General features: G+C 49.9%; 1 protein-coding gene across 1 annotated transcript in view; it reads right to left on the bottom strand.

Moving 5' to 3' along the window:
• RALGPS1 (Ral GEF with PH domain and SH3 binding motif 1) overlaps nt 1-25,345 on the bottom strand; it is a 250,459-nt gene that overhangs the window by 123,502 nt on the left and 101,612 nt on the right. The window contains exon 10 of the mRNA XM_039861567.1: nt 14,382-14,508. Within this exon, the coding sequence (XP_039717501.1) occupies nt 14,382-14,508 (127 nt within the window). The remainder of the gene's footprint in view (nt 1-14,381; nt 14,509-25,345) is intronic.

The following is a 25,345-nucleotide window of genomic DNA, read 5'->3' as shown; positions in this document are numbered from 1 at the left end:
TAGTCCTCCCCAACATACCCGGGGTGCAGCATGGGGGACAATGGCAAAGGAAAATGGGGTCTGACCTCACCAGTCGCTGGTCTTGGGTCCAAACCGCAAAACAGAGGGCTCTGGGAAGCCAAGCCAGATGAGGCGCAGCCACCCTTTTTCTAAACTAGTTGGTTCACAAAAGCAGGCTGCGAAACCAGCTGATTCTCCCAATTCTCACCCCGATACCCACACCTGAGTCTTGGTCACATCACTCCCCGAAGGAGAGGAAGGGACGAGCCCACCGGAGATGTGGAACCCGCTCTCCTAGAGCAGAGCGGGGGAGGGGAACAGCACCCAAGGAGGGAAGGAGGCGACGAGAGCGCGGCACTCAGTGCCACGCCTGAGCGCCTGGTGGGGAGCTGCACCCACCGGCAAACGCAGCCGGTGGCCCCTGGGTCTGACCGACCCACATCGACACTCCCCTCCTCACCCACGTGCCCAGTGACCTTTAAGGCCCACAGTCACCAAAGTCCTGCTGTTACTCCGTGGTGAGTGCATCTGTAAGCCAGAGGGAAGTCAGCGAAACCCCAACTTTCCCCGGTCCGTCAAACCCCCCACATCCCAGCTTGGGCCAATATCCTAGTCCCTGGAGGGCATCCAGCTGCTGCGCTCATGTAGGAAACGTGGCAGGAAGACAGCGATGTTCCCCAAGCAAGTGACACTGAACAGGACCCCGGGGGTCCCCCAAATCTCGTCGATTTGAGCAAGATTGAAAAGGGAAGCCTTCGAACTACTGACAGCGATGTGTGTGGGCGTCTACGATGCTCACGGCCCACGGATGCTCTTTGGGGGTTCCAGGGTCCTCCCTGACCTCCACGGCCACCTCGTCTGTTTTACACAGTCTCATAAAGGCTCCTGGTTACTGAGAAAGCCAGACAACTGGCTTAAACAACAAGCGTGACAAAATGTTAAACAGGCACTCTACTCTTTCTGCCTCGGGTTCGCCTAGATGCCAAAGGCTGCCATGCGTCAGCCACGCTAGAGCAGCGACAAGGCCACTCCTTCGAAGGGGGGCCCCAGACTGATGGGGACACGGTGAGGAAAAGTATCTTGGTGTGGGGGGACGAGTTGTTCCCCACCACCTCCAGGAGGGTGGGTTCCCCCCGTCACCCTAAATCAAGTGAGAGGGACTTCAAGGGACCTTTTCGGGAATTTGGCACGGGCGAGCCTGAGCACTGTGATCGACTCATGCCTCAAAAGTCCACAGGCCCGAGGCAGAGGACAGTGAGCCTGACCCGCTGGAAGCACCTGGCCGCGGAGCACGGACACTGGTCTCACAGGAGCCAGGGGGCAGCCTGGCTCGGGGCGGCGGAGGGGCGGGGGGCGGTGCAGGAGGCCCAGGAGCCCAGCAAGGAGTCATAAGCGGTCAGCTGGAGAAGCGTCGCCCTCGGGGAACCGAGTCAGAGATGCCCAGAAGAGACGGTCTGAAGCAGCAACAGCAAAAAAGGGAGAAAAGACAGCAAAGAGGGAAAAAGAACATGGGCACGAGCTCGTGAGATGGCCCCTGATCTCCCGCCCCTCCCTCGCCCCTGTCCTAACCCCGAGGGCCACACACAGCAGCAGGCAGCACGCGGGGAAGGCGGCGGTCGGCGCGATGCGGGGCAGAGGCAGCCGTGTGCCTGTCCCCAGCCCAGGCCTCCGAGGCTGGGCCGGTTGCAGGAGTCCAGCCTTCTGATTACGACACTCGACCGTCTGGAATGACGTGAGGGTTAGAACGTGTCCTCTGTGGACACGGGAGGCAACGACGGGGCTTTCTCATGCCTAACGGCAGGAAGACGAAGGGGCCTCCTAAGTTCGCAGCGTCGGCTGGGAATAAAGCTGGTCCAGAGTGTAGGCTGGAAAGGACGCTGGGGAAAAAATGAAGTTGGTTTCTTCTTACACCTGACTGGGTCCAGCTCGCATAATAGGCTGGTTACATAAGGACACGAGGTATCTCCCCGAGTCCATGAGCTGGGACACAGCTGGGCCCCGTGCGGGCCAGGAACCAGAAACTGGCTGGACAGCCGTCCAGAGGCGAGGCGGCCGCCTTCTCAGCTCCTCCTGTTCCTCGTCCCTGCTTGCAGGCGCTCGCTCTCGCTCTCGCTCTCTCTCTCTCTCGCTCTCTCTCTCTCTCTCTCTCTCTCGCTCTCTCTCTCTGTTTCTCATTGTGAGCCCATCTGCTTTGCCCAGCACAGAATTCCTGAGCTCACACGTCCTCCTGGTCCGAGTGCCAGCAAAGACTGACAAGCACCTCTCCATTCCAGCGCTAACTCCCCGGCCAGAGGGTCCGACTGGCCCCTCGCGCAGCGGGGTGTGCAGGGGTGTCCACCTCAATCCCATCAACCCTGCCTCGGAGCAGAGTGGGTGAAGTGCACACTGCTGCTGGAGTTCTGTGAGTGGGAGAGGTGGGGGCGTTCCTGGGTTCCCAGAAAAGGAAGCCATTAGCTGCGTCTGTATCCAGAAAGTGTCTAGACTCTCCTCCAGCTGCTGTTGGTCCCCATTCTCTCCAGGGACCACAGTTTGCCAGCTAGATGGAGTCCGTCCCCCCTACTCGTGAGTGAGACTGTGTCCTATTCCCCAGCCCCTCCCTTTACGACCCCGCCCCTACCCCGGAGACGCCTCTAACCCTCCAGGCCCAGCTGGGTCACTAAACGTGACACCTGGTTGCACCCGGAGGGGGTGCTCCCTGCCCTTCCCTGGATCCCCGAGTTTCTCAATAGCCCTTGTGGATACAGGAGCAACAAGGTCCCCACTGCGGGGAGTCTTCCTGGCAGCGCTCTGCTCGGGGTGACACTCATGCCACCTACCGTCTGTGGGGGGCCCTCCATGCGCCAGGCACCATGCGTGTTTCTCTAAACCCTCACGACGACCCTATGAAGTGAGTTCGATTATTACCCTCCCTTCGACACAGAAAGTTGAGGCTCAGAGGTGTTAAGTGACTTCACCCAGAGCACGCAGCCCGGAACGCTCAGGATCTGAGCTCCGGGCCCTGCAGCGTTAGATCACTGTCCCCAAGGACGAAATGAAACAACCAAGGCTCCTCTCTCGGCTTTCATCACTCCCTAGTACGTCTTAGAATCCTTCTGGCCTGGGGCCTCCTGCCCACAGGAGCGGGTCTGTGAGGGAGTCGGCCAGCGTGGCCGTGCAGAAGCGTCTGGACGGACACCAGGTCTCCAGATGTCGGAGAACCGGTTCAGGGCTGCTTGCCTGATTGGGCAGGACACAGAGTAACGGAGGGTGATGATGGAGAATCTTCACAGCTTCCTGGGGCTTCCAACCCTTGGTCGGGGCTAAAGCTGCTGGACTCTGCCCTCCTCCCTTCCTGTGTGACGAGACAGCCACTTGTCCTACGAGCTGCGGGCTCAGCCCCGCCCACTGCACTCACAGCGTCTCACTTGTGGCTGGTCTGGTCGTCCCCTCGTGCGCCGATTCTACCTGGTCTATGTCACCTGGTAACTGGGTCCCAGATGCGGTGGCTCATCTCCCACCTCCATGCCTGGCTCAGATCCCAGAGTCAGGCCTGAGCCAGCCCTAGTCCGGGATCCACCAGTCATGGACACGGTACCTTAGTACCAACCATCACCGTGACGTTCGAGTGTCCCCATCTCTCCTGACCGGGGGCATCCTGGGTCAGCTTAGCCCACGCGTGGGAACCGGGCAGAGACCATCCCTCCCAGGTGTGCGGCCTTCCCACAGCCCTTCCACGGCGGCCCCTCCAGTGGGCAGGCCATCTGGCGGTCCCAGCCCCTGCTCGTCGACGGCCGTGATAAATCTGGCTCTAGAGTTGGTCAGCGGTGCCCCCTTTCCGCTCTCCTTCAGCACATGAACCTTCCTGAAGCTGAGAGGCATCTTGCGACAGAGAGTGAGCTCCTTGGGCAAGGATGGACAGGGCACACTGGCCCTGCCCCCTTAGCAGAGCTAGGAGTGGCCCTGAGCCCAGACGGGGAGCTAATGTAGAGAGGATGGAGTTAGAATTCCCCTCTGGGGCTGTGTGATGACAGAGGCCAACGCCCTAGTCATCTCAAAGAGGGGAAGGAATGAGAAGCAGCACTGAGCCTCGCCGGCGCCTGCAACGCTGACCTCCGCCCAGGCAAGTGTGCCGGGGGATGGATTTCCGTCAGCCTCCTCCACGGGAACCCGACGGCCAGGTAGCCTTTCACGGATGAGGGCAGCGCAGGGCTGTGCCGGGGCACAGGGAGAGGCATTCAGCACAGGTACTCAGGACACAGAAGCAGAAGCAGAGGGCGGCTGAGCAGCTGGAGGAGGAGGGTATGGAGACCCACAGGCTGCCTAACCCCGGGCCCAGGAGAGTCTGGGGAACATATGTTTGAGGAAGGAAAACAGCTTCTCTTCCAAGAGCACAAAAAACTGGTAGGAAGAGACATGTGTATTAAAAGGAGAAGCCATCTTTCGCCTAGCATTTTATAGTAGATAAGAAAGGCTGGCAACATCCCGCGTTGGTGAGTGGGGAAAAAGGGCACGCGCGCACTCTGCTGCCGGAGGCGGAGCGGCGGCCCCTTGGAGGGCGCTCCAGCCCCAGCTCTCACAAACAGAGGCGCGAGGAGTCTGTCCCAGCAACCCCGCGTCTGGCACCCACCTCTGACGGGCGGGTGAAGACACGCGGATAGGGGTGCTCGCGGGCGTCCCGTCAGAGGGAGAAGGCAGGAACCGCCGAAATGTTGACGGGTCAGGGCATGGCTAAACCGATCGGCACGTGTCCAGGCCACTGCCCTCAAGTCACTCGGGGTCTGCAGGAGCCACGGGGCCACCGAGAAGGACGAACGAGGTCTGCGTTTGCTGCCGGTGAGTATCCGCGACGCTTCAAGCGGAACGGGAAGTAAGGGGCAGAACAACACCTAGGAAACGTCCCCGTTCTGGCTAAAAGGCACGGTGTTATCCGCACGCCCCCGCACGCACTCGCGTTTGTACACGCAGATTAGACGTCTGGGAGGGTACACACCAACTGTGACCAGCGGATGCCTCTGGGGCACAGGAGAGGAAGACGGGATTTTCACTTTATCCTTTACAGGCTTTTCAGTGTGAACGAGTTGTGCAACAAGCAGTGGCCTACCTCTGTCATGAAGAAGGTTAGGAGAAGGAGCAGGTGCTGGAGGCCACTCCTGAGCCCCGCCTTTCTAGTGGCCGTGCTTCCCCGTCAGGCCTTCCTGGGCGAGGGAACGTCCGGACGCGCTACACTCCAAAGGCCGGCAAACGCTGACGGGGGGCGCCTTCGGGCCCTCCTCGGGCACCTCTCCTCCCTAGGGAGCTGCGAGATTCATCACCCCTCCAAGGGGGACCGCACCCTCCACCCACAGGATGTCCTCCCCTCAAAATTAGCTTCTCACGGGGACCTAGCACTGTCTGCTCCCCAGAGGCCAATTTTACAGTCTTCCGTGTGTTGAGTTTTACTCCTGATTTTGTCCCCATACAGATGGGGCAACAGAATAATAAACGTGGGGTAGGGATAAAGATTGTGTGCAAGGTGCTGGTTATCCACTGCTGTGTGACAGGTCATCCCCGAACTTAGCAGCCTGCAATACACATTAATTATCTTGCAGTTTCTGTGGGTCAGGAATTGGCGTGGATGCTAGCTGGGCGCCTCCAGCTCAAGGTATCTCAAGTGACACGGTCAACCTATTGGCTGGGGCCGCAGTCTTATCCGAAGGCTCCGCTTAGGCAGAGTCTGCTTCCAAGCTCGCTCACGGGGTCGTTGGCAGGTCTCAATCCCCGGCCGCATGGGCCTCTCCACACAACCGCCAAGCACATGACGGCTGGATTCCCCCAGGCTGTGTGATCCACGAGAGAGAGAGAGAAAGCGCCCAACACAGAAGGCATCATCTTTTTATAATCCAATCTCAGAAGCGACGTCCTATTATTTCTGTCATATTCTATGAGTTAGAACCAAGTCAGTATGCTCTCCCCACACTCAAGGGGGAGGGATTATAGAGGGATTATAGACCATGGGGGGGGGCGAGGGGGGCATCTTGCAAGCACCCTACTGCACGATTCTCACAGCCTCGCCTTAACGCTCCTCTCCAACACGGCACAAGGTGTCCCGATGGCCCAGGTCGGTCCTGAAGATGGAGACTCACTGGTCCTTCCTCCACCACTAACTCTTTCCTTCTTTAGAGCTAACTGACCCAGGGAGGGCCCTGGTCCCCCATCTGAGGCCCTTGTACCACACAGCAGAGTCCCTGGGGACACTCCTCAGCCCATTCTCCTGGTTTCCCCAGAGGTTGAAGACCTGCGACATTGACTATCCGGCATATTCTGCGGTTCACGGTTGGGCACTGGGGTCAGATTTGGGTTTGACACTGGTCCCACCACCAGAAAGTCTCGTTCAGCTTCTGCAGCTGCGGAATAACTTGAAAACGGTGCCTCCCACAGAGGAAGGAGCGTCGGGGCGGGGGGGATTAAGTGAAATAAATGGTGAGTGCCAAGAGCACAGCGCAGTGCCTGTCACCTGGTGGAAGAAGAAACGCGAGTTGTTGCCACCGTCATTACCGTTAGCTTCTGATTAGAAATCCAAGACCGAAGGTCGAGAAGGAGCGGTTATCCTGCTAGGAAAACACACTTTCTCTCGCACAGAATGGGCGTGTGGCCTCACCTCCTTTCTGGGAACCAGACAAAACCTCCCGACCCAGACGGAAGCTGACTGCAAGTCCTCCCCGCGTCCCAGAAGGGACGAATGTGACAAGGTGCTCAGCTCCAGGCAGCAAAGCATGCAGGGAAGCAAACCCCTCCCGGCCATGTTTTCCTCCCACACTGTTTCTCTCCATGGAGACGAAGACATGGAGTGGAGGATGCATAAGTCAAGCGAGCGGGACCCCAGCCAGAGCGTGAGATCTTCAGTCCAACTTGGTGTCCGCCTGGCACACGACGTCGGGCAAGTCATGAGTCACACTGTGGGTATTTTTTTTTTTTCATTCACAAAATGGGGATTTTAATAACATCCACTGGATGTTTTGCAAAAATTGAGCAAGATTGTGAAGTCCTAGAGAAATGTAAATGTTAAGGCAGCAAACCCTGAGCTTGCAAAAGTAAAGGCAAAGTTCTCTTCTGGACGGGAGAAATGTGGGACAGCACGCAGCCGACCACGCTACCGAACAACGGAAAAGGTTTCCTGCATTTGGGGTGGGGGTATGTCTTCGAGATCATTCTGCTGATTGAGAAGCGTGTTTGAGATGAGTCAGGGGGTGGCTCTTCCCTGCGGGGGCCCAGAGAGAAAGGACGCCTCCTTCGGGGGAAGGGAAACCTGATGGAAGGCTCTCCTGGGCCAGGGGACAAAGGGCAACAGGTCAACCGGTGCAGCCCGTGGCCATCGGGCAAAGAAGAGAAAGGACATGGCCACGGGCTCCAGGGCAGGCAGTCCGAAGTGCAGACTTAAGCTTGTCTCAGTGGCACCGACATCCCCTTATCCGTCACTCAGGAAGGAGGAGCCTGGCTCCACTGAGGGGCAGCTGGACAGACTGGGGAGGAGAGGCAGGAGATGACTGGAGGGAGGGACCCGAGGTTTGAGCCAGGCAGCCGGCCGAGGCACCGTGCGGCAAACAGGAGGGCTCTGTGGAACAGAGGAGCACTCGCTGGGGATCCTGGGAAACTCGTGGAGTGGGGAACTGAGGGGGAAAAGGCTGGATTTCTTGCACGTGGAATGGAATTGTTCCAGTTGGGCATTCAAGGAAAGGATTACCCTGAATGCTGGCAAACGTGGGCGCAGCTGGATGATACTGTGGTAGCCCTGACTTGGGAACCATGAATCTTGGTCCTGGGGTACAGAGGGGCAACAGCCATTCTGGCGCATGCTCTGGGAAGCGCAGGCGCCGTGGGCATGCCAGCGTGCCGGCAGCCCCACCCTCCCGCCTTCGGGAGGCGGATCGGGAGAGCACCTGCGTTGCCTCTTCATCTCTGCTTTCAGGGGCCCGCCGCTCAGATGCGCACACTGATCCTCAGAGCCAAAGCACAGGGAACACGTGTGTCTCCATCAGGTACAAAGGCCATGCTCACTGACAGCTGTTTTATGTCTTTCCAAGGCTTTGCTCTAAAATGAACTGTTTCTAAGGGCCTCACCTCCCTCTCTAGCAATTTCTGAAACACACTGATACACCACAGGCTTCTGCACGGTCCCCCACCTGGTCTCCCCTCCTCCATCCTGGACCTCTCAAAGCCACTCCTATGCCATACGCAAAGCCCATGACACATGTTAAATGATCCGGTCATGCCCTTGCTTAAAACCCTGTGGGTCCTGACTGCTCTTATGGGGGTCAGAGCCTGAGCACCCCATTCCCAGTGTCTAGGCCCCAGGCGATGTCACCCTCCCTTCCACTCCAGCTGCTTCTCATGACACCCTCCCCCTCGTTCTCTACTCTAGCCAGTTTTTCCAACAAACATGTTTTTCCCCGCTTGAGGGCTCTTGCACAAGCTGCTGTCTTTGTCTGGCATGCTCACCTCCCACCCTTCACCCTGCTTATTCATCCTGCAGGGCTTCCCTCCAGAAAACCCTCCCTGGTCCCCCCAGACTGGGTTGGGTTGGGTCCCTTTTTTATCCACTCCTTGGCTTTTCCCTTCACAGGGCTCAGCTCACTTTTGGTTTCTTGTGAAAGCCCATGATCAGATCTGGGCTGTGAGCTCTGCCACAGCAGGATCGGTGGTGTCCCGTGAGTCTATGAGCGGAAGTGCCCACCGATCATCTGATGACAGCATGGGGACACCCCCACACCGTGCAGGGGCCCTGGCGCATGCCACCCTCAGGCTCAGAGCAGGAGCTCCTCACTCACCTTGCTGTTCTGGGGGCTTTGGGGCACCAGTATGAACATTTCCTGTGACCGTTGTCAACTTCTTTCTGAAAGTCCTTTTAGATATCTAAGTTTAGGTCTGTTGATTTTATACTCAGAAACGACCTGCCTTTCTTTTAAACTTCAGAGTTCATTGAAAAGAAAGGCATATTTTTGGAAAATGGAAGGATTTGCTTGTTCGAGGGAATAACTTAGGTTCTAGAAATTTACTTCACAAATTAGAAGTCTGGGTAAATTTACCAAGAACGTCTAAATATTGTCTTACTATTCAGAACTGTCAGAATGCCTAACTTTTGTTCTTTGAGAGATCACAACTGTCCATACCGCCTATAGTTACTTTTAGAATCAGCTTGAAAGGTTTTAAAATCCATAACATTCCTAGTTTCATATAGCTCTTTCCTGGAGGGAATTCTAGGCCGTGAAACCCAAACACTCTCTAAGTCAATAAAGCTATTTAGAAACAAATGGTGTGGACATTCTTCTCAGCTCTCGGCCTGCTTTTGTTACCCTCTCGGGCTGATCGAGGTGTTCATGAGGAGTTGCCGTCAGACGAAACTGAGCTGCAAATGACTGACCTGGCTATTTCCCACCACCATTTTTACACTTAGAAGTAACCGAAAAGCAAGCTTTTGATACCAAGAGAGTCTGAATTTTTAAGTGTAGTTTTTCGCTCGGTGTTTTTGAAATTTTATCTCATGAGAACCCAGCATGTCAAAGTTTTCCATGCACAAAATTTGTACTGAAGTGAGTGGGCATATACACCTAGCCGGTTAGTGACGAGTGCTAGTACCATGTGAGGGCATCATTACATGGAGTGAGAGACACACATGTGAGTGGTCCCAGGAAACCAGTCGGCACAGAACTGTCCACAGAGGTTTAAAAGATTCTTACTATTAAGGGCATATTAAGTGCTAACACAGCACTCCAGGTCTCAAGCAGTGGGACCGACAGAGCAGCTGGAGAATCCGAGGCGCCGACTTAACAACGCTCCTCTCCCCCAGGGAGGGGCTCACAGTGAGGACTGTGCCGGGGGGGAAAGTGGTTTCAGACATTTTCCCCTCCCTTGTACTTTCCAGGAATTATGTAACTATTCGTCTTTTGATAAACAAATCCGTCCGGGACAGGTTGGGCTTACAAGAGGAATCAGGACTGAAAAGGCGAGCTGGATCTGGGCAGCGCCTGTCCACGGCAGGCAGACGGGCAGGGAGGGCCCCAAGCTGCCCCAGGACAGATGGCCCCACCGAGCCCCAGAACGGGATCTTGCTTCGCTCTTTTAAATGAAACGATGACGCCTCCACAGGAAATCCTCACGGACTGTCCCGAGAACAGGAGGGGCCATCCAGTTCTTTGGCTCTGATTTGTCTATGTCAGGAGTCATTCAGACAGGAGAAATGCAGCCCAACTGGCCTAAGGGGAGAGGGAAGTCACTGTAAAGCCGGGGCGGGGGGAAAGCAGCATGGCAGTTAAGCTGGGCTCGCTCAGGGGTGGAAGCAGGAGGGCCCTGTAGGAGGACGGAGGCCTCCACAGAGTCTCGCGAGAGGCGCCTGCCAGGAAGAGGCAGCTGAGATGAGGTGATCAAGGACAAGGGCTGCATCTGTCCAGAAAGCTGGTGGCAAGGGGCCCCAGTGCAGGCACAGGCCACACGTCCGCTGCAAGCGCACACACCTGCCCTGCAGCCTAACGAAAGCTTCTGTGGTGACGCACAAGCGGCTAGTGGCCTGAGGACAGGACTCATCAGTAGTGGGGGGACCCGGGGTGCACACGCTTGGTCTCATGACAAGGGACACGGTCAAAAAGGGGAGGTGGTATTGGTCCAGTTTGCTCTTAGCTGAGACCCACATACAAATGCCCTTGGAAACCTAAGACGGCACCGCTTTGTGGTCCAAGAACAGAGTGTCACAATTCATCCCACTCCATACAGTGCCCGATGGAGCCCATCCACAAGTCATAAATGGCAGAGGACGTACGCGTGGCGACTGCAAAGGAGGGGCAGGAAAATAATGACCTGGACGGTGAAAGTGGGGAGTCAGAAGAGGGCAGTGTCAAGAGCGTAGGGCCGAAAGCCAGACCATCTGGGCCAAGTCTTGGCTCTGCCACTTTCCAGTTATGTGACCCGAGGCAACCTCACAGCACCTGCTTATTCACTAGGCTACTCTGAGCATTCACTGCGATAATGCATTAGAACGCCTAGCAAAGTGCCAGCCACAGAGAAAGCAGACAATACGTGGCACCTCTCCTGACCACTCTCATGAGAGAGAAGAAGCCGTCGTCGACGAGCCTGGAGCACCTGCCCGTGGAACCAGCGGACTGCACTAGGCTCCCCTCACCTGATACCAGCATCTCGCCCCTCAAACGATTAGCCTCAGGCGAGGCAGAAATGGGCTTGGGAGCTGAGCGTATCGACATGCCCTCCATCGGGGGTCTGAGATGGGAGTTTGCCCGTCACCAAGCAGAAAGACACTGCAGTTGACAGCAGGCCATTAAGAGAACAAGGAAAGGGTGAGAAAACACGAAAAAAAAGCACAGGGTGATATTCAGTTCAGTAATATGGCTTAGGACTAAGCAAACGTGAAAAACTTTTACTCCCCTCCTAAAGGCAAGGTCTCTCATATTGGGTCTGACTAAACGCTGTTTTCAAGGACTGTGCATAAAACAGAGCGATTTAAATTATTAAAAACCGAAATGTAGTCAAAGGTTTATAAAATGAATGCAAAGGAAAATAAAACAGAGTTCACAGACTTGATAGCAAACAACGAAGTAAAAGCAAATAATAAGAGGAACCAAAGTCATTTTGTAGGGGACACTTCACAGTGAATCGACAACTGTCACACACTTCCATATACTCGATAACGTAGGGCAGAAACTATTAGAAACGCAAGGGGAGTCTAACACACACGTCCGTCCTTGAGAGACCAAGTAGTCGAAAATTAATCATTCGAATATGATAATGTCATTGTCAGAGTAATTTGAGAGATTATATCTTTTTTCCCCAGCACCCAGGAAACATTTACAAAAGCTGATCTGATATTAAACCACAAGACAAATCTCAAACATTTTTTAAAAACCTAGAAAGCATACATGTCACACATTCTAAACCAATGTAAAAAAGTTAGAGAAAAGACTCTGTTTTTAAAAACCAAAGCCGTTCACAGCCGTGTTATGCATAATACCCAAAAAGTGAAACAACTCATATGTTCATCAAACGATAAATGGTGTACCTATACCATGGAATGTTATTTGGCAATAAGGAGGGATGAAATACTTATTGTGCTCCAACGTGGATGAAGCTTTAAAACCTGATGCTAAGGGAATAAAGCTAGTCATAAAAGGCCACACACTGTATGATTCAGTTTACATGAAATGTCCAGAATAAGCAAATACCTGGGAGACAGAAAGTAGACTGGTGGTTGCCTAGGGCCGAGGGTGGGCGAGTAGGGTGGGGTGGCTAGGGAAAAAAAAGGGAGTGACTACTAACGGGTATGGAGTGTCTCTTTGGGGTGATAAAAATGTCCTAAATTGTGTCCTAAATTCATGGTTGCACAACTCAGCGAATATACTAAAAACTACTGAATGGTACACTTTAAATGAATTAGTCATATCTCGATAATGCCATCTGAAAAAAACGCAAGCCCCTGAAAGTTAAAAAACCACCGCCTTAAATAATCCTTGGATAAAAGAAAAATTGAAACTATAATTACAGAACACTTAAAGAATATGAGTGTGAACAGCATATATCAAACCATGTAGGATGTAACAAAAGCCTCAGTTAAAGGACAATGTACACCCTTAAGTGTTTACCAAATTAAAGTGGAAAGAATAATACATATACAGATGAACCAATATTCAACTGAAGTCATTAACGGAAATAACAAGACAACTTAAGGAAAGCAGGAGAAATGAATTATAAAAGACAAAAGTGGAAATTCCATATTCCATCACATTTAGGATGTCCGCTATTATAAGATGTGCCATTATTTTATGTATCACTGCTGCCGCTGAAACAATATCACACAATGCTTTGTTACCGTCATTGAAAGATGCATCCCAATTTCAGAGGTGTTAAAGTGTAGAGAGAAAAAGCACGTGCTAGGCGGATGGGATACAGTGAATGAGAAGCAGAAAGACAATGTGGCTCATGAACACATACAAAGTCTAATTCTTTGGAAAGACCGAGAGACATACCTCTGGTAAAGCAAATTAAAGAAAGAAAGAGAAAACAGAAATTCAAACTATTAGGAACACAAAGCAAACGTAACCATACACAGGAGGTCAAAATTTGTAAGAGTGCCATATAAAAACTTTACGGTCAAAAAATTAAATGAGGAAAAAACCTCTATGTTAATAATTTTGAAAGCCTGGATCAAATGGACAATCTTCCACTAAAAATAAATTTTCCAAATTGGCTTTAAGAGACTGAGAAAATCTAAGGAAACAATGCTCAGGGAAGAAATGTAAAAGTTGTCAAAAACGTAAATCCAAAAAATTGCACTAGATCTCTGAAAGTATTAGAAGTCACGTCTATAAAAACGTAATTTCCTTTGTTGTTAATACTACTGTGATCATAAACAGACGAATATTTTTTCATAAAATGAGCACAATTCTGAAATCCAAACTACAAGAAGCATTTTTCACCTATCAAATTGGCAAAGACAAAAGAAGAGAAAGTCAAAAAAAAAAAAAGCACATGAAAATACAAAGCATTTGAGCACATAGGGAAAAGAGGTAGTTTCAGCCCCTTCCAATGAAAGTATAAGACATTACATTGCAATGGAGAGCATTTTAAGAATATATATGGAAAGCATAAAATTCAGCTTACATTTTGACCCAATAACCACACTTCTAGGAATTCATTGTAAGGTAATAATCATAACTATATGCAGGAAGCTTTGGCAAGAGATATTCATTGTAAAATTTTAATAGCAAAAATGTCAAAACAACTAAAATGTCTATATTAGAGAGTAGGTTCGTATTTGACAAGTCTGATGGGACTGAGTTATAGTATAGAAACATAGGTAATAACATTAAACGTTCACACTAAAATAAACATATATATTTTAAATGCACCTAAATAAATGAAACGATATGAAGCAAAACAGGATTATCTCTAGGTAGGATTACCAATTAGAGTGATGTTCTTCTCGTCCTAATTCTTTGCAATGAATGTATATTATTTTCTAATCAGAAAAATCAGTAATCGTTATTATAATTTTGTTGGTACAAACCTTATAAAATATATCAATAATGCCCAGAGAACCAAAACAGAGGGGCTGGGGCCTGAGTTTCTCCCGTTCGGGAGGATGTGGATGAACCAGCGAGAGTCTGTGACTGCTCTGGGCTGCAGGCTGGGGAGGCTTCGAACCACACGTCACTTATATGAAAAGCAGAATATCCCTTGTTTCAAGGCCCTGTCCTTGGGAAGAATCAACAGCCTGTTTCAATCCAAGGAGCCAATCAGTCAATTACCTCTTTACCCATGGCCCATGCTGCTTCCTGGAAACTTCTCAATGAGAAATTGTAAAAACATCTTATTTGGCGCCGAGCAGATTTCTTAAAAAATAATCAGCAGATTCAGACTCCTACCTAGATACGGGATGCTGGGGACCATCTTCAGGCTTCGGATATACTCCCGAGTCCGCTTGTAATTGTCTTCTTTCGACATCAGGTAGTCCAGTTTCTCAAAGGTGGTCTTGTCTTTCCGATTCAAAAGCTGGAATGAGAAGAAAATGCAGAGTATGAGAAAGAAGATAAATACACCAGCAGTGGCTAAGGAGAAAGAATAAGTGTGGGCGCAGACTGAAGGGGACACCCCACGTGGGTGTCCACAGCGTGCCGAATCCTGGGCACGACCATGATGTTAAGAGGCCGTTTCATGCAGAGATGGACGTTTCACGGCCTCAGTTTTTCGTTTTTCATGCAGTCTCACACTTGGGAGATATTATCCTCCAAAGTCACCCGGTCCACTGTTCTAAACGATGCTGGACTGTCCGGCACAGCACCTGCCTCCGTGGTGCACAGACCTTACAACAGGTAGTTGCTCAGAGAGTCAGGCAAGTTGCCCTGTGTCCCGGAGTGACTCACCAGGCCTCCTTCCCTGAGTGCACGGCTGCTTGCTCTCTCCTCGACACCTCTGCCTTTGCACAAGGCCCCGGGAAATTGCACGTGGTTCACCTGTGTGTGTGCCCATGGCCAGTCTCTCCAATCTAGGCTATCTCGTCCAGATTCCCTGTAATCTATGGCTGTGTCACATTTACACTGGTTACGGTATTTTAATCAAAAGAAGCCAAGCTTTTTTTTGCCATATGCAGCCATCTAAGGGGTGGCTTTGTTAATCACATCCAGGAGGAGCAGGTACCCACAGTGCGGAGGTTGGAGAAGCAACGTCCTTTATGACTGAGGTCTCTGGTGTGTGAAGCTGGTCATGAGGGAAGGGATGGCTCACTGTGGGAAAGGAGGCTTCTTGGAAGAAAGAAACAAAAACCCGAACCCCAGTTCCCTAGACTTGTGCTAAGGACTCATGCTGTGGCCGTCCTGCACATCCCAGGCCAAGGCCCAGGAAATGGCGACAGGGTTCCTTGAATAAAACGACTTTGAAGAAAGGCATCCAGGCAGGGAGACCAGGCTTAAAAAGTGGATGTGGGGGAGGGTCCCTTGGAGAGGGCTGGCTTTGGCACAGCACGTGGCTGATGCTGGGAGCTCCCCCGAGTTTAGCTTCCAGGACTCTGTGCTTCTGGGATCTCAGATCAATGGCTAAGCCCAGGAGTATAAATGGAGAGGGACCCTAGGCGGGAGCATCCTTGGTCAAGTCTGGTGTTGAGACCCCAAGGGTCTATGCAAGAACCTTGACCAGCACACCTGCCACGTCCATCAGACTGAGGGAAGCCAGTGTTCAGCAGCCCCATCATACAGCAGCAGAGAGAAATGGAACCGTACCAGGGGAAGCAGGACTTCTGTACTGAAGTAACCCAAAAAGGTTACTTCAGTACAAATGCAGTGCAATTCCCAAGACCCGTGTCTGCAAATTCCAGACTCAGGCCATGTCTGGTGCCCCAGGGAGCCTGGGCTGCCATGGGTAAGCCCTGCGCAATGCCCTGATCCTCAGCCTCTGGAGTCATAGACGACGCAGCTGTGCAATGGCCCCGCTGAGCAGTGAAAGTTTTAGGACTTCAAGGAGGAGAGGGAAAAGAATAAGCTAAAAGGAAGGTCCCAGTGTGAGGAGGTTAGAGAATAAATAGCAAGCTTTTGTTTCCTATTGAGAAATTCAGGACATATCAGGGTGGGGATGCTACACAGATGCCAGGGACAACAGTTGCTTAACTGGCTGCTAATTTGAGGCTGTTATTCATCACATTGACAAATGGACAGGAAGCAACACCATCTCCCATTTGTGTTTGTAAAGACCATAATCTACAACTAATCTGACCTTTATAAAGCCCAGTGACAAGATGTAGCCAAGGCTACCGCCTCTATTTCAGGTCCATAATTAAGGATTAAGTGACTTGTCTGAGTATCCTTGGGGACTCAATCTGACAGAGATGAGAGATGTATGTTACAGCAATGTGGTAAGTAAATAAAGACTAAGAACCCAAACAAATATTAAGTAAATTATGCATGAAGGAAGTGTCAAGGAAAGCTATATAGAGAGAGGCATTTGAAATGAACATTTAAAGGTGATAAATTCACTAAATGAACAATATATGCCCAGATTAGAACGAGATACTCGAGTTGCGAACTGCCCCATCGTAAAGCTGAGCAGGCCCCTCACACCCTTGGCTGAGAGGTCGTCTCTTCATTAATGCAACTTAGAACCCCACTGAATTCTTTGGCGATCACCCATGTTCATCCAGCAGTCAAATCTCTGTGTTCTTCTCACACTCACTGCAGCTGAGCCATGCTGGTACCCCGTGCTCACACCACTGGTTCTCTGGACGCAGCTGGGGGACTGCCCATGTCCCCTGCCATACTCCATCTGTCTAGCCAGCAAGTACCTCGACGCATGGCACCACAGAAGCGAACAGCATGTTCTCTATGTACTAACATGGATACAACCAGGTCAGTAGGAGAGCATGCCCCTGAAAACCGCTCTGCAGGTGTGACCTCAAACCAAAGGTAAGGTTCTTTTGGCAGAGTGGAAAAACCAAAGACAGCCACGTTTGCATGCTTCCTAAATTTAAAACCAAACTCCTTCAGGTCACACCTCCATTAATCTTGCCTCTATACATGTGCTCCATATCAATCCCCAAGCCCCTATGCACACCCACACACACATCTGGAAGGGCTGCGTCTGGGTTACATCACTCATCTGCTCCATTCTGTGCCCACGAATGAAATCCAGGGTCGATCAGATTTCTCAACGATAATGCACAGGATGCTAGGAGACATGAACAAAGTCAGAACATCTATTTCGCAATTGTGTGTTTGGAAACTACTTGAGAACTTTTTCTGGCAAAACGAAGGCACAAACCAAGTACAGGAAGACGTGGGATATAGGAAACAGTGGATCCAATCTGGGCGCAGCAACGGGGGGCTCTGGGATGGTAGATGAAGAGTGGGCCTTACGAAGGACCGGTCCACACCCCATCGACCCGGAAGAGATGTGTCCACAGAGGGGAAGTTTTTCCTGAAAGGACCTCGCATTTGTCGGGGAGAAAAAGATGGATTTACTGTATGTAATAAAAAGAAAAACAACTAAATTTAAGATTTTATATGTGGAATATATTTTGTAAAAATCTAGTAAAATTTTACACATTTAAAATATAATATAAATATTTAAAATATAATATTAAATACAAAATAAAATAAAATTAATAAAACATATAATATAAAACATCTGCTATATTTTATAAAATACAAAATATAAATATTTAAAATATAATATTAAGTATATGATTTAAAATAATAAAATATTTAATAAAATGTATAATATAAAATAATATATATTTTACATTTTATATATATATATATATATATATATATATATGTAAAATATATATACACAGTTGACCTTTGAACAATGCAGGTTTGAACTTTGCAGGTCAACTGAACTGCGTGGGTCAATTTTTAAAAATCTGCATAGAAGAAGACCTGCACAGTTCAAATCCGTGTTGTTCAAGGGTCAAACGTGTGTGTGTGTGTGTGTGTGTGTGTGTGTGTGTGTGTGTGTGTGTGTGTGATAATTTTTTTTTTAAAGAAAGAAAATTAGAAATTCCAGAGAAACAAAAACAATTCTAGAAAGGGCATGTTATTAATAGCTTACCACTTGACTACAAAGACCCACATTTACACATTCTAATAATTAAAACAACAAATATTCAGTTAACAAAAGTGATTTAACCACAGCAACATGAGTGTGTTTGGAGAATGAGGGAAGGTGGTTCAGAGAAACTAAACCAACATCTACCATGCAGAGAGGTCACCAAACACTGTCTAAAGTGAATGGATCAAGAAACTGTAGCAAAAGCACATTGGTGGGGATGTGGCAGAAACTACCAGAAGAACCTGCTAATTAACTGTCAGTGGTCGCTTCTGGGGAATGAATGGGGTTATCGAGAGATAGGGTGATGCGTGTTCATTGTTTCCTTAAGCCTTTCAGTACTTAGTGATTTTTAAAATTAATGTGCATGTATTATGCTAAAATATTCCTTTAAGATTTTTTTTTTTAACATGGGGCTGGTTTATTCAAAACAACAGCATTCATTTATACACATCTTAAACTTTTATTACAGGTAGAGCCATAAACTGAAAACCTCATATGAATTAAAGGTCCTTTAGATTTTAGAGCTTATGAGAAGCCTCAGGAAGAAACCTTCAGAAATACGTATAAGAAAATAAATTTTTGCCTTTCTGAGTCAAACAAATACTAAAAGCATTCATATTCAGAAAAAGAGGTAAAGAAATAGAATTGAGGGAAAGTTCACAACTACAACAGGCAACTTCACCTGTAGTAGAGTTTAGAAGTCTTTGGGAACCCTGGGGTGTTCTCCCCTAGTATTTATTAAGATTGTAACTAACGGTGCAGGTACTTTTGTGTCTTGCTCAGCTAATGGTGCCCCCACGAAGGCAGCCTCCCGTGCTGGCTGTATTCACTCTACCATTCCCTGCATCTGGTCTGGTTCCTGACACGGAGGAAACACTGTGTGAATGTTTGTTGAATAAAGAATTAGAAGGCTAACAATGAGAACTTAAAAATCCAATTCCTTGGAAAAATTTGAACATTCCAACAGTGCTTAGGTAAAAGGGAGGGGAAAAAAAAAGCCAAGATTATGGACTATTTACAAACCAAAAATGATGACAACACTATGTTAAACTACGTGACGAGGCCAAAACTGGACGAAGAGGGAACTGCGTGGTTTTAAATTCTTTTATAATTAAACAAGTAAGAATATAAATGAACTAAACATTCAACTCAAGCAGCTGGGAAAAAAGGGTGGGAGAAAAGTAAGCAACTGATTACTAGATCAAATTACAAACTGATATGTTAAAAGCTAAGCACCAAACCTATAGAAATGACAATTAAACCCAGGAACTAATTTTTATAAACTGTTGATGAAACAGGTAAAACCTCTACGAATAAGGCAAAAAGCGAAAATTGACAAGATTAGGATTGAGAAAGGCTATAACCACAGATGCAAAGTGAACTAAAATCATAAGGTAAAACATTAAGTCCCTGCATATTGATTTGAAATTTTCATGGTACCAAGTAAGGGATAAATGGGATCAAACGGAACCAAAACTACAGGAACTAAAACTAACATGGGACTAAAAAGCCAAGAAAATCAAAAATCTTGGTCAAAATACCTGAAGAAGAGGGTTGCTTTGGGAAATTTCCCTCATGATGCTCCAAGAGCCTGTATGTGGCACCTGTCTTTGACTAATGATGAAAAATCCCCCTCTTGTCATAAATAGTTCAAATCTGGAAACTGTATCCATGGAGTAAAAATAAAAAAGTCCCTCCCAATCCTCTTTATGAGGACTTTGGTATCTTGTCCTCTTGCCTTCAGAGAATAACATTTCTTGATACGTGGAAATGTTTTTCAAGGAAGAGCCTGTTGCTCCAAATATGTAAAACTGGCTCAAAATTCTTTTCAATTCCAAAAGTGTCTACTTTTGGTATGGAAAGAATTTTTAGAGCTGTGGATAATCTATGGACCAATGGATTCAACAGACTCACTATGGAATGAGTAAGGAATAAAACTAGGGCATGTAAAAAAAAAAGCAATTTTCACCTCTTTAGGTACAAACTATTCGTTTCTGAAAAGTAAACTACAAAGTCACATATCTAATGTAAAATATCAGATGCCATGGAGACCGTCAGAAGTAACTACAGGGAAAATTGTGACTTTGAAATTTAGTAGGTGTTAGCTGTCTACATTTGTCTTTGACTAATCTGTATAGATAACAGTAAACTTGTAGAAAATGAAATAATGCAAATACTTTAAAAGTGTGGTAATCTGGGTTCTCTTTTGATCCATTTGTAATATCTTACTGGTTCTCTCACTACTGAATGAGTTAAATAACACCTTTGACAAATATTTATTTTATAATTCTATGAATCACGATTTTACTTAAAAAAATCCAGTTTACATCCACACACGCACGTATATATATACATACGTTCACGTGTATACATACATATACAACATATCACCTTGTATCACAATTTTCATAGGTGTTTCCAATAAAATTGCTATTTTTTTTTTTAATTCCATTCGTGGCAACCCTAGGAGACATTCCCACAAAGACCCAAGGGTAGAGCCAGGAGACTAGACTGGCTCCTGATGGAGGTTTGCCAGGGGCCCAGAGTTGGTCTGGGCAGGCGAGGAGTCAGGCGCCCAATGTGCACCCCGTTTGTTTGACCTGGTCGAGCGATGGCAGGGAAGGGTCAGAGACACCGAAGGGGAGAGCGAACTCCATCACGGGAAGGAGGAACTTCAGGAAGAGGTAGTCCTGGAAGCGAGTCTGGAAGGGTTTCAACTGGCAGAGATGGAGAGATGGGGCTGGGGAGGCCCCAGAGGCCACAGAAGGCACAGCTTGTAGCCTGGAGGTGGGAACAAAAGAGATGCTCAAAGGAGCAGCAGTTTAGCAGAAACATAGGCAAATGTGGATTTGGACAAGACTGGAAAGGTAGAAGAGAGATGAAAACTTGCCCTTTGGCAACGCGTGCTTTTGGCATGGCCATTTGGATACCGTGGAGATGTGATGACCGTTATGACTGCTTATGCTACTTCTCTGGATACCTCAGCTTGCAAACCGGGTGCCAGTCACAAGCAGCTAAGCATGAACAGCAAATACTAATCAAAAGGGCAAGAACGAGCTGATTGAGGCCGTGTCTGAACAGGAAATTTCCCTGACCAACTCTTGCATCTCTTCGGCATGTGATGTACGACACTGGGTGGCCGTATTGCTGGTGGTAGCAGATGCTCCACTGGCCACAGCTGAAAAGTGTGTAATTTGTTTTTTTAAGGTCAGGAAGTAGGCGTGAAGTAGGTATCCACTGACATTGCCAAAATGCCTCTACTACGTCCTCTATACTCCTGAAGGTGCTCGCTACCTATGCGCTTCCATCCAGCGCCAGTCCCCAGTGCCGGCTCCTTGCAAAGACATCCATCGAGATACCAACACTCTTTCATCTGAGCTCAGCATCTTTCCTTACTCTAAGGGGTCACTGAAGTTCAGGGTTAGAAATCCAAACAAGAGTTAAAAAATTGGCTGACAAAATATTACTATTATAAACCTGGAGGTGGTGAAATGAAGTTCAAATGAGGGATTTAAAAGAGCAGCCTCAAAATGGTCATATCAGAGCATCCTGCTTTGGGGAAGTGGTGAGCACAGACCCTCCCCAACTGAGCAGGGGGTGGGGAGATAGTAAAAACAGTCTTTCATCAGGGATGTGAAAACACCGGAGCTCTGTTTCGGGGCGATCCCTCCAGGAGCGGTGTGAGGAAAGACCAGAGAGTAAGACTAGAAGCAAGGAGACCGGCTAGACGACGAAGATGACATCGGGTCATAAATAAAAGGGCCTGGCTCACGGGGACGGCAGCCTCCTCCAGCTCATTTAAGGACAGTTGAGACAGTAACAGCAGCAGCAGCTAACGCCTGTCGAGCCCTCAGTTTGTGCCAGGCACTGTTCTAAACGTCTTTTCCTATGTTCACTGATTTAATCCTGACTATAGGAGGCAGGCTCAAGGCTGCGCTGGGTATCTGCTTCAAGAGGACAGGCTTTTCATCTCATGGGATGCTGTGCCTCATTTCTTGGCCTGGGGGTCCCCACACCAATCCAAGAATTCAAGTCGTGTGGTATTCAGACCCCAGAGCCACCTGACATACAGGCCAGACTGACAGTTTCTCATAGGTGACTTTTCTCATTCATGTTCCCTTGAGAATTCCCCAGGCTGAAAAGAAATTTTCTGCAGGGGTGACACTTGATAGGTCTCTGATTTCGACGGGAACCCCCCACCCTGAACATGGGCCAGCAGCTGGGACTCTCCTTCCTACTAGAAGCCCAGCCCCCAGCAGCAAAGGCCTATACACAGCCATTTCCCTTAACGCTGCTCGCTGTGCCGACTCTGAGAGCATTCTTTATTTCTAGCACATAGTGATTCCCCTTTCTTGGCTGCTAGCTCAGCTTTGCTTCTCGGTTTTGAATTTGGTTGTATCTTATCCAGCATTTATTTGTGTTTCTGTGTTTGGAGCAGGCAGTCAGGAGGGAGAAGTTTAGTCTTCATCAGCTGAGGCTGCCATATTGCCTCAAGGTCCAAAACACAGCCTGCTGAGAGAGTCTTCTGGCACTCATGATCACTTCCTGGAAGCCGAAGTTTGATTTCAGAAGTCGTGAGCTGTCAAGGGAACATGTGAGCCGAGGGCCGTGTGGGGCAGGCGTTGGAACTCGGGTCGAGGGCTCTGGAGAGAGGCTGGGGTGAGGGCTGAGGAAGCAGCCACCGCTGAGGCACAGAGGTGACAGCCGGAGCGCTCCAAGCTAGTGTGGAACCCAAGGGGTGGAGAGCAGGAAGCAAGGTCAGAGCCTCGAGACTCTCATATGCAGTGGGCGGGAGGAACCAAAGCAGTCAGGAATGGCAGGGTGGGAACCAAGCCAAGGCAGCAGAGGGTGATAAACACTGTCCGGTGTTATGACAATGTCAAGGAAGACGAGGGTGGCAGTGTCAGCGGAGTCATGACCGGGAACTGGGAGAAGCGGCGCAGGCTGGCCTGCGGGGGGAGAGTGACTGGAGGGCACCGGCGCTGGTTCCCTCTGCCTTCCATCTCCTCCTCACCCGTCTCACCTCTCACCTTAGCAAAGCCTGAAACAGGTGGCCCATACCTGTCACCACCGTCTCAACAACATCAGAGGGGGGCTACCCCGACACTTTCCAAATGAAAGACTAAAACCCAACACCTGTCACACATCTGCCTTCTTAGGACACTGGCAAAGTAGCCATCCTCTGACCTGCAGCTCAACAAGCCCGTGCCCCCCGAGGGCTGGGGGTGGCAGCCCCGTTCCCAGGGAAGTCCCCTTTCAGGTCACCCAGACCAGACCTCCCGGCTCATCGGCTAAGTCCTCCCGGCCAGAAGCTTCCATTTCCACTGCTGCTGCAGGTGAGTCAAACTATGGATCGATCCAGTAGGAAAGTGTGAGTCGTAACAGGAACACGCACAGGGCAAGCAGAGCGTGTGCGCGCGCACGCGTGTGCGTGTGAGTGACGTGTAGCACGTGACTGTAATTGCTGTAATGCGTGAGTCACCCATACTCCAGGAATTCCATATCCCCAGGTCACTCGTGAGTAAGTCGGTCTCCTCCCGGGCCAAGGCTTCGCCACCTTCCCAGTTGCTCGGGCCCCAAACCCAAGAACCACCCTTCGCTCCCTTCCTTTCCTGGCCTCCGACACCCTACCCGTCGCAATCCCGCCGACTCTGTCTTCGGAACGCCTTCCCCGTCGGTCCGCTTTTCTCCACGTCCACTACCACCGCCTCTGCACCAACGCCACCCTGACCCGCCACTTTGAACGGGGCCCCAGTTTCGCCCCCCAGGACCGGCCACCTTCATTCGCTTTCCACACAGTGAAGCACAGTCCTTAAAAAATAAAGAAGCAAAACCAGATCACGCCCTGGGTTGCTACGAACCTTTTCGTAATTAACAGAGAACCGTCCTTCACCCTTTTCGGGCGTTGGGACCCTCACTTCCGGCCCACTCAATTGGACCCCACGTTCTGCCCTTGTGGGTTTTCGCCGAACGCGCTGAGGGGCATGCCGCTGGCTCTCTCGCCATCAGGTCTTCGCTTCTCCAGTTGCCTTAGCTGGGTTCCTCCGGGACCAAGACCCTTGCTATATGGCTCCCGGGACCCCGCCATTCGCTGTGGTCGCTCCGCCCCTCTTGCTCCCCGTCCGACGTTCTTGGGGCGCCGTCACGCATTCGGCAAACACTGATCCATCGCTTCTGTGCCAGCCAGACTAGGGGGCGTGTTTATTCTCCCTCAATGACACGTGTGTCCCCTCTGCATAACTAAAAGCTCACGAAGACGAGGCCTGGAGCGTGGCCTGGCATGGAGGAGGCATTCGATAAATATTTGATTTGCAGAATAAATATGTACACACGGTAATGTGACCTCGGGAAATCTGAAATGGCCGATACAAATTCTTACTAAGATCTCATGGTTTTGAGGCAGCCAATATTCCAAAGTGGCCCCAGTGCCGGGATAATCAGACCCTGTCTGTATTTTTCCAGGCCAGCAGAGGGTGACCCCCTCCCTGTCTGTGCATCCAACCAGCACTTAGTAAGGGCCTACTATCTGTAGGCCTATGCCTGGTGTCGATCTCGGCCCTGTCCCAGCTCACTCAGCTGCTGGCACTCAGCAGCCAGCCAGGCACAGACCAACAGGCTACCTGTCCTACAGCTGATGACCAACTGGCCCTCTCTTGAGGTCACCCACAGCGCAACCAAGTGGCAGGTCTCCTACCACACCTGCAACTCCCTTCTGTCCGAGTTTCCCAGATATCCAGGGCTTCGGCAGCGTGCCGGCTTCACTCCTCCAGACCCACTTCCCAGGCGGTGTGTGTGCCTGTTTCTCCCTGCCCTGTGCCCGGCTTGATTCCAACATCCTTTTCCTTCACTGACAAGCCATCCGGCTCCCTGGCCAAGAACATGGGCTATGGGTCCAGCCAGGTGAGGCCGCATCGCATCGGCTGTGGCACTCACCAGCTCTGTAACCTTGGACAGGTCACTGTACCTCTTGGAACCTCGGTTTCCTTCTCCGATGAATGGAGACAGTAAAAGCACCGGCCTTTGGGGCTGCTCGGGCAGTGGCCCCAGGGCTCCCGCTCCTCCCTGCTCTGTGGGCCCATGGGGTGTCACCAGCACCAGATCAAGGGACACGTGGAGAAACGGGAAACAGCTCTTTTTGACCTTTCTACGGCTAATCTTATTAGCAGAAGGTAATAGCAAAAGAAGGGTGCGATTCAGCACGACAAACAGAGGCAACGCAAACGACAGGGATCCAGCCTTCATCGTGAAGGCAGGCAGAAGGGGGAGGCACGCCTGTAAACAGGTGTGCTGC

This window comes from Pteropus medius, unplaced genomic scaffold (genome assembly GCF_902729225.1).
Source record: "Pteropus medius unplaced genomic scaffold, Ma_sr-lr_union100, whole genome shotgun sequence".
NCBI lineage: Eukaryota > Metazoa > Chordata > Mammalia > Chiroptera > Pteropodidae > Pteropus > Pteropus medius.
This window is presented reverse-complemented; position numbering and strand designations above follow the sequence as displayed.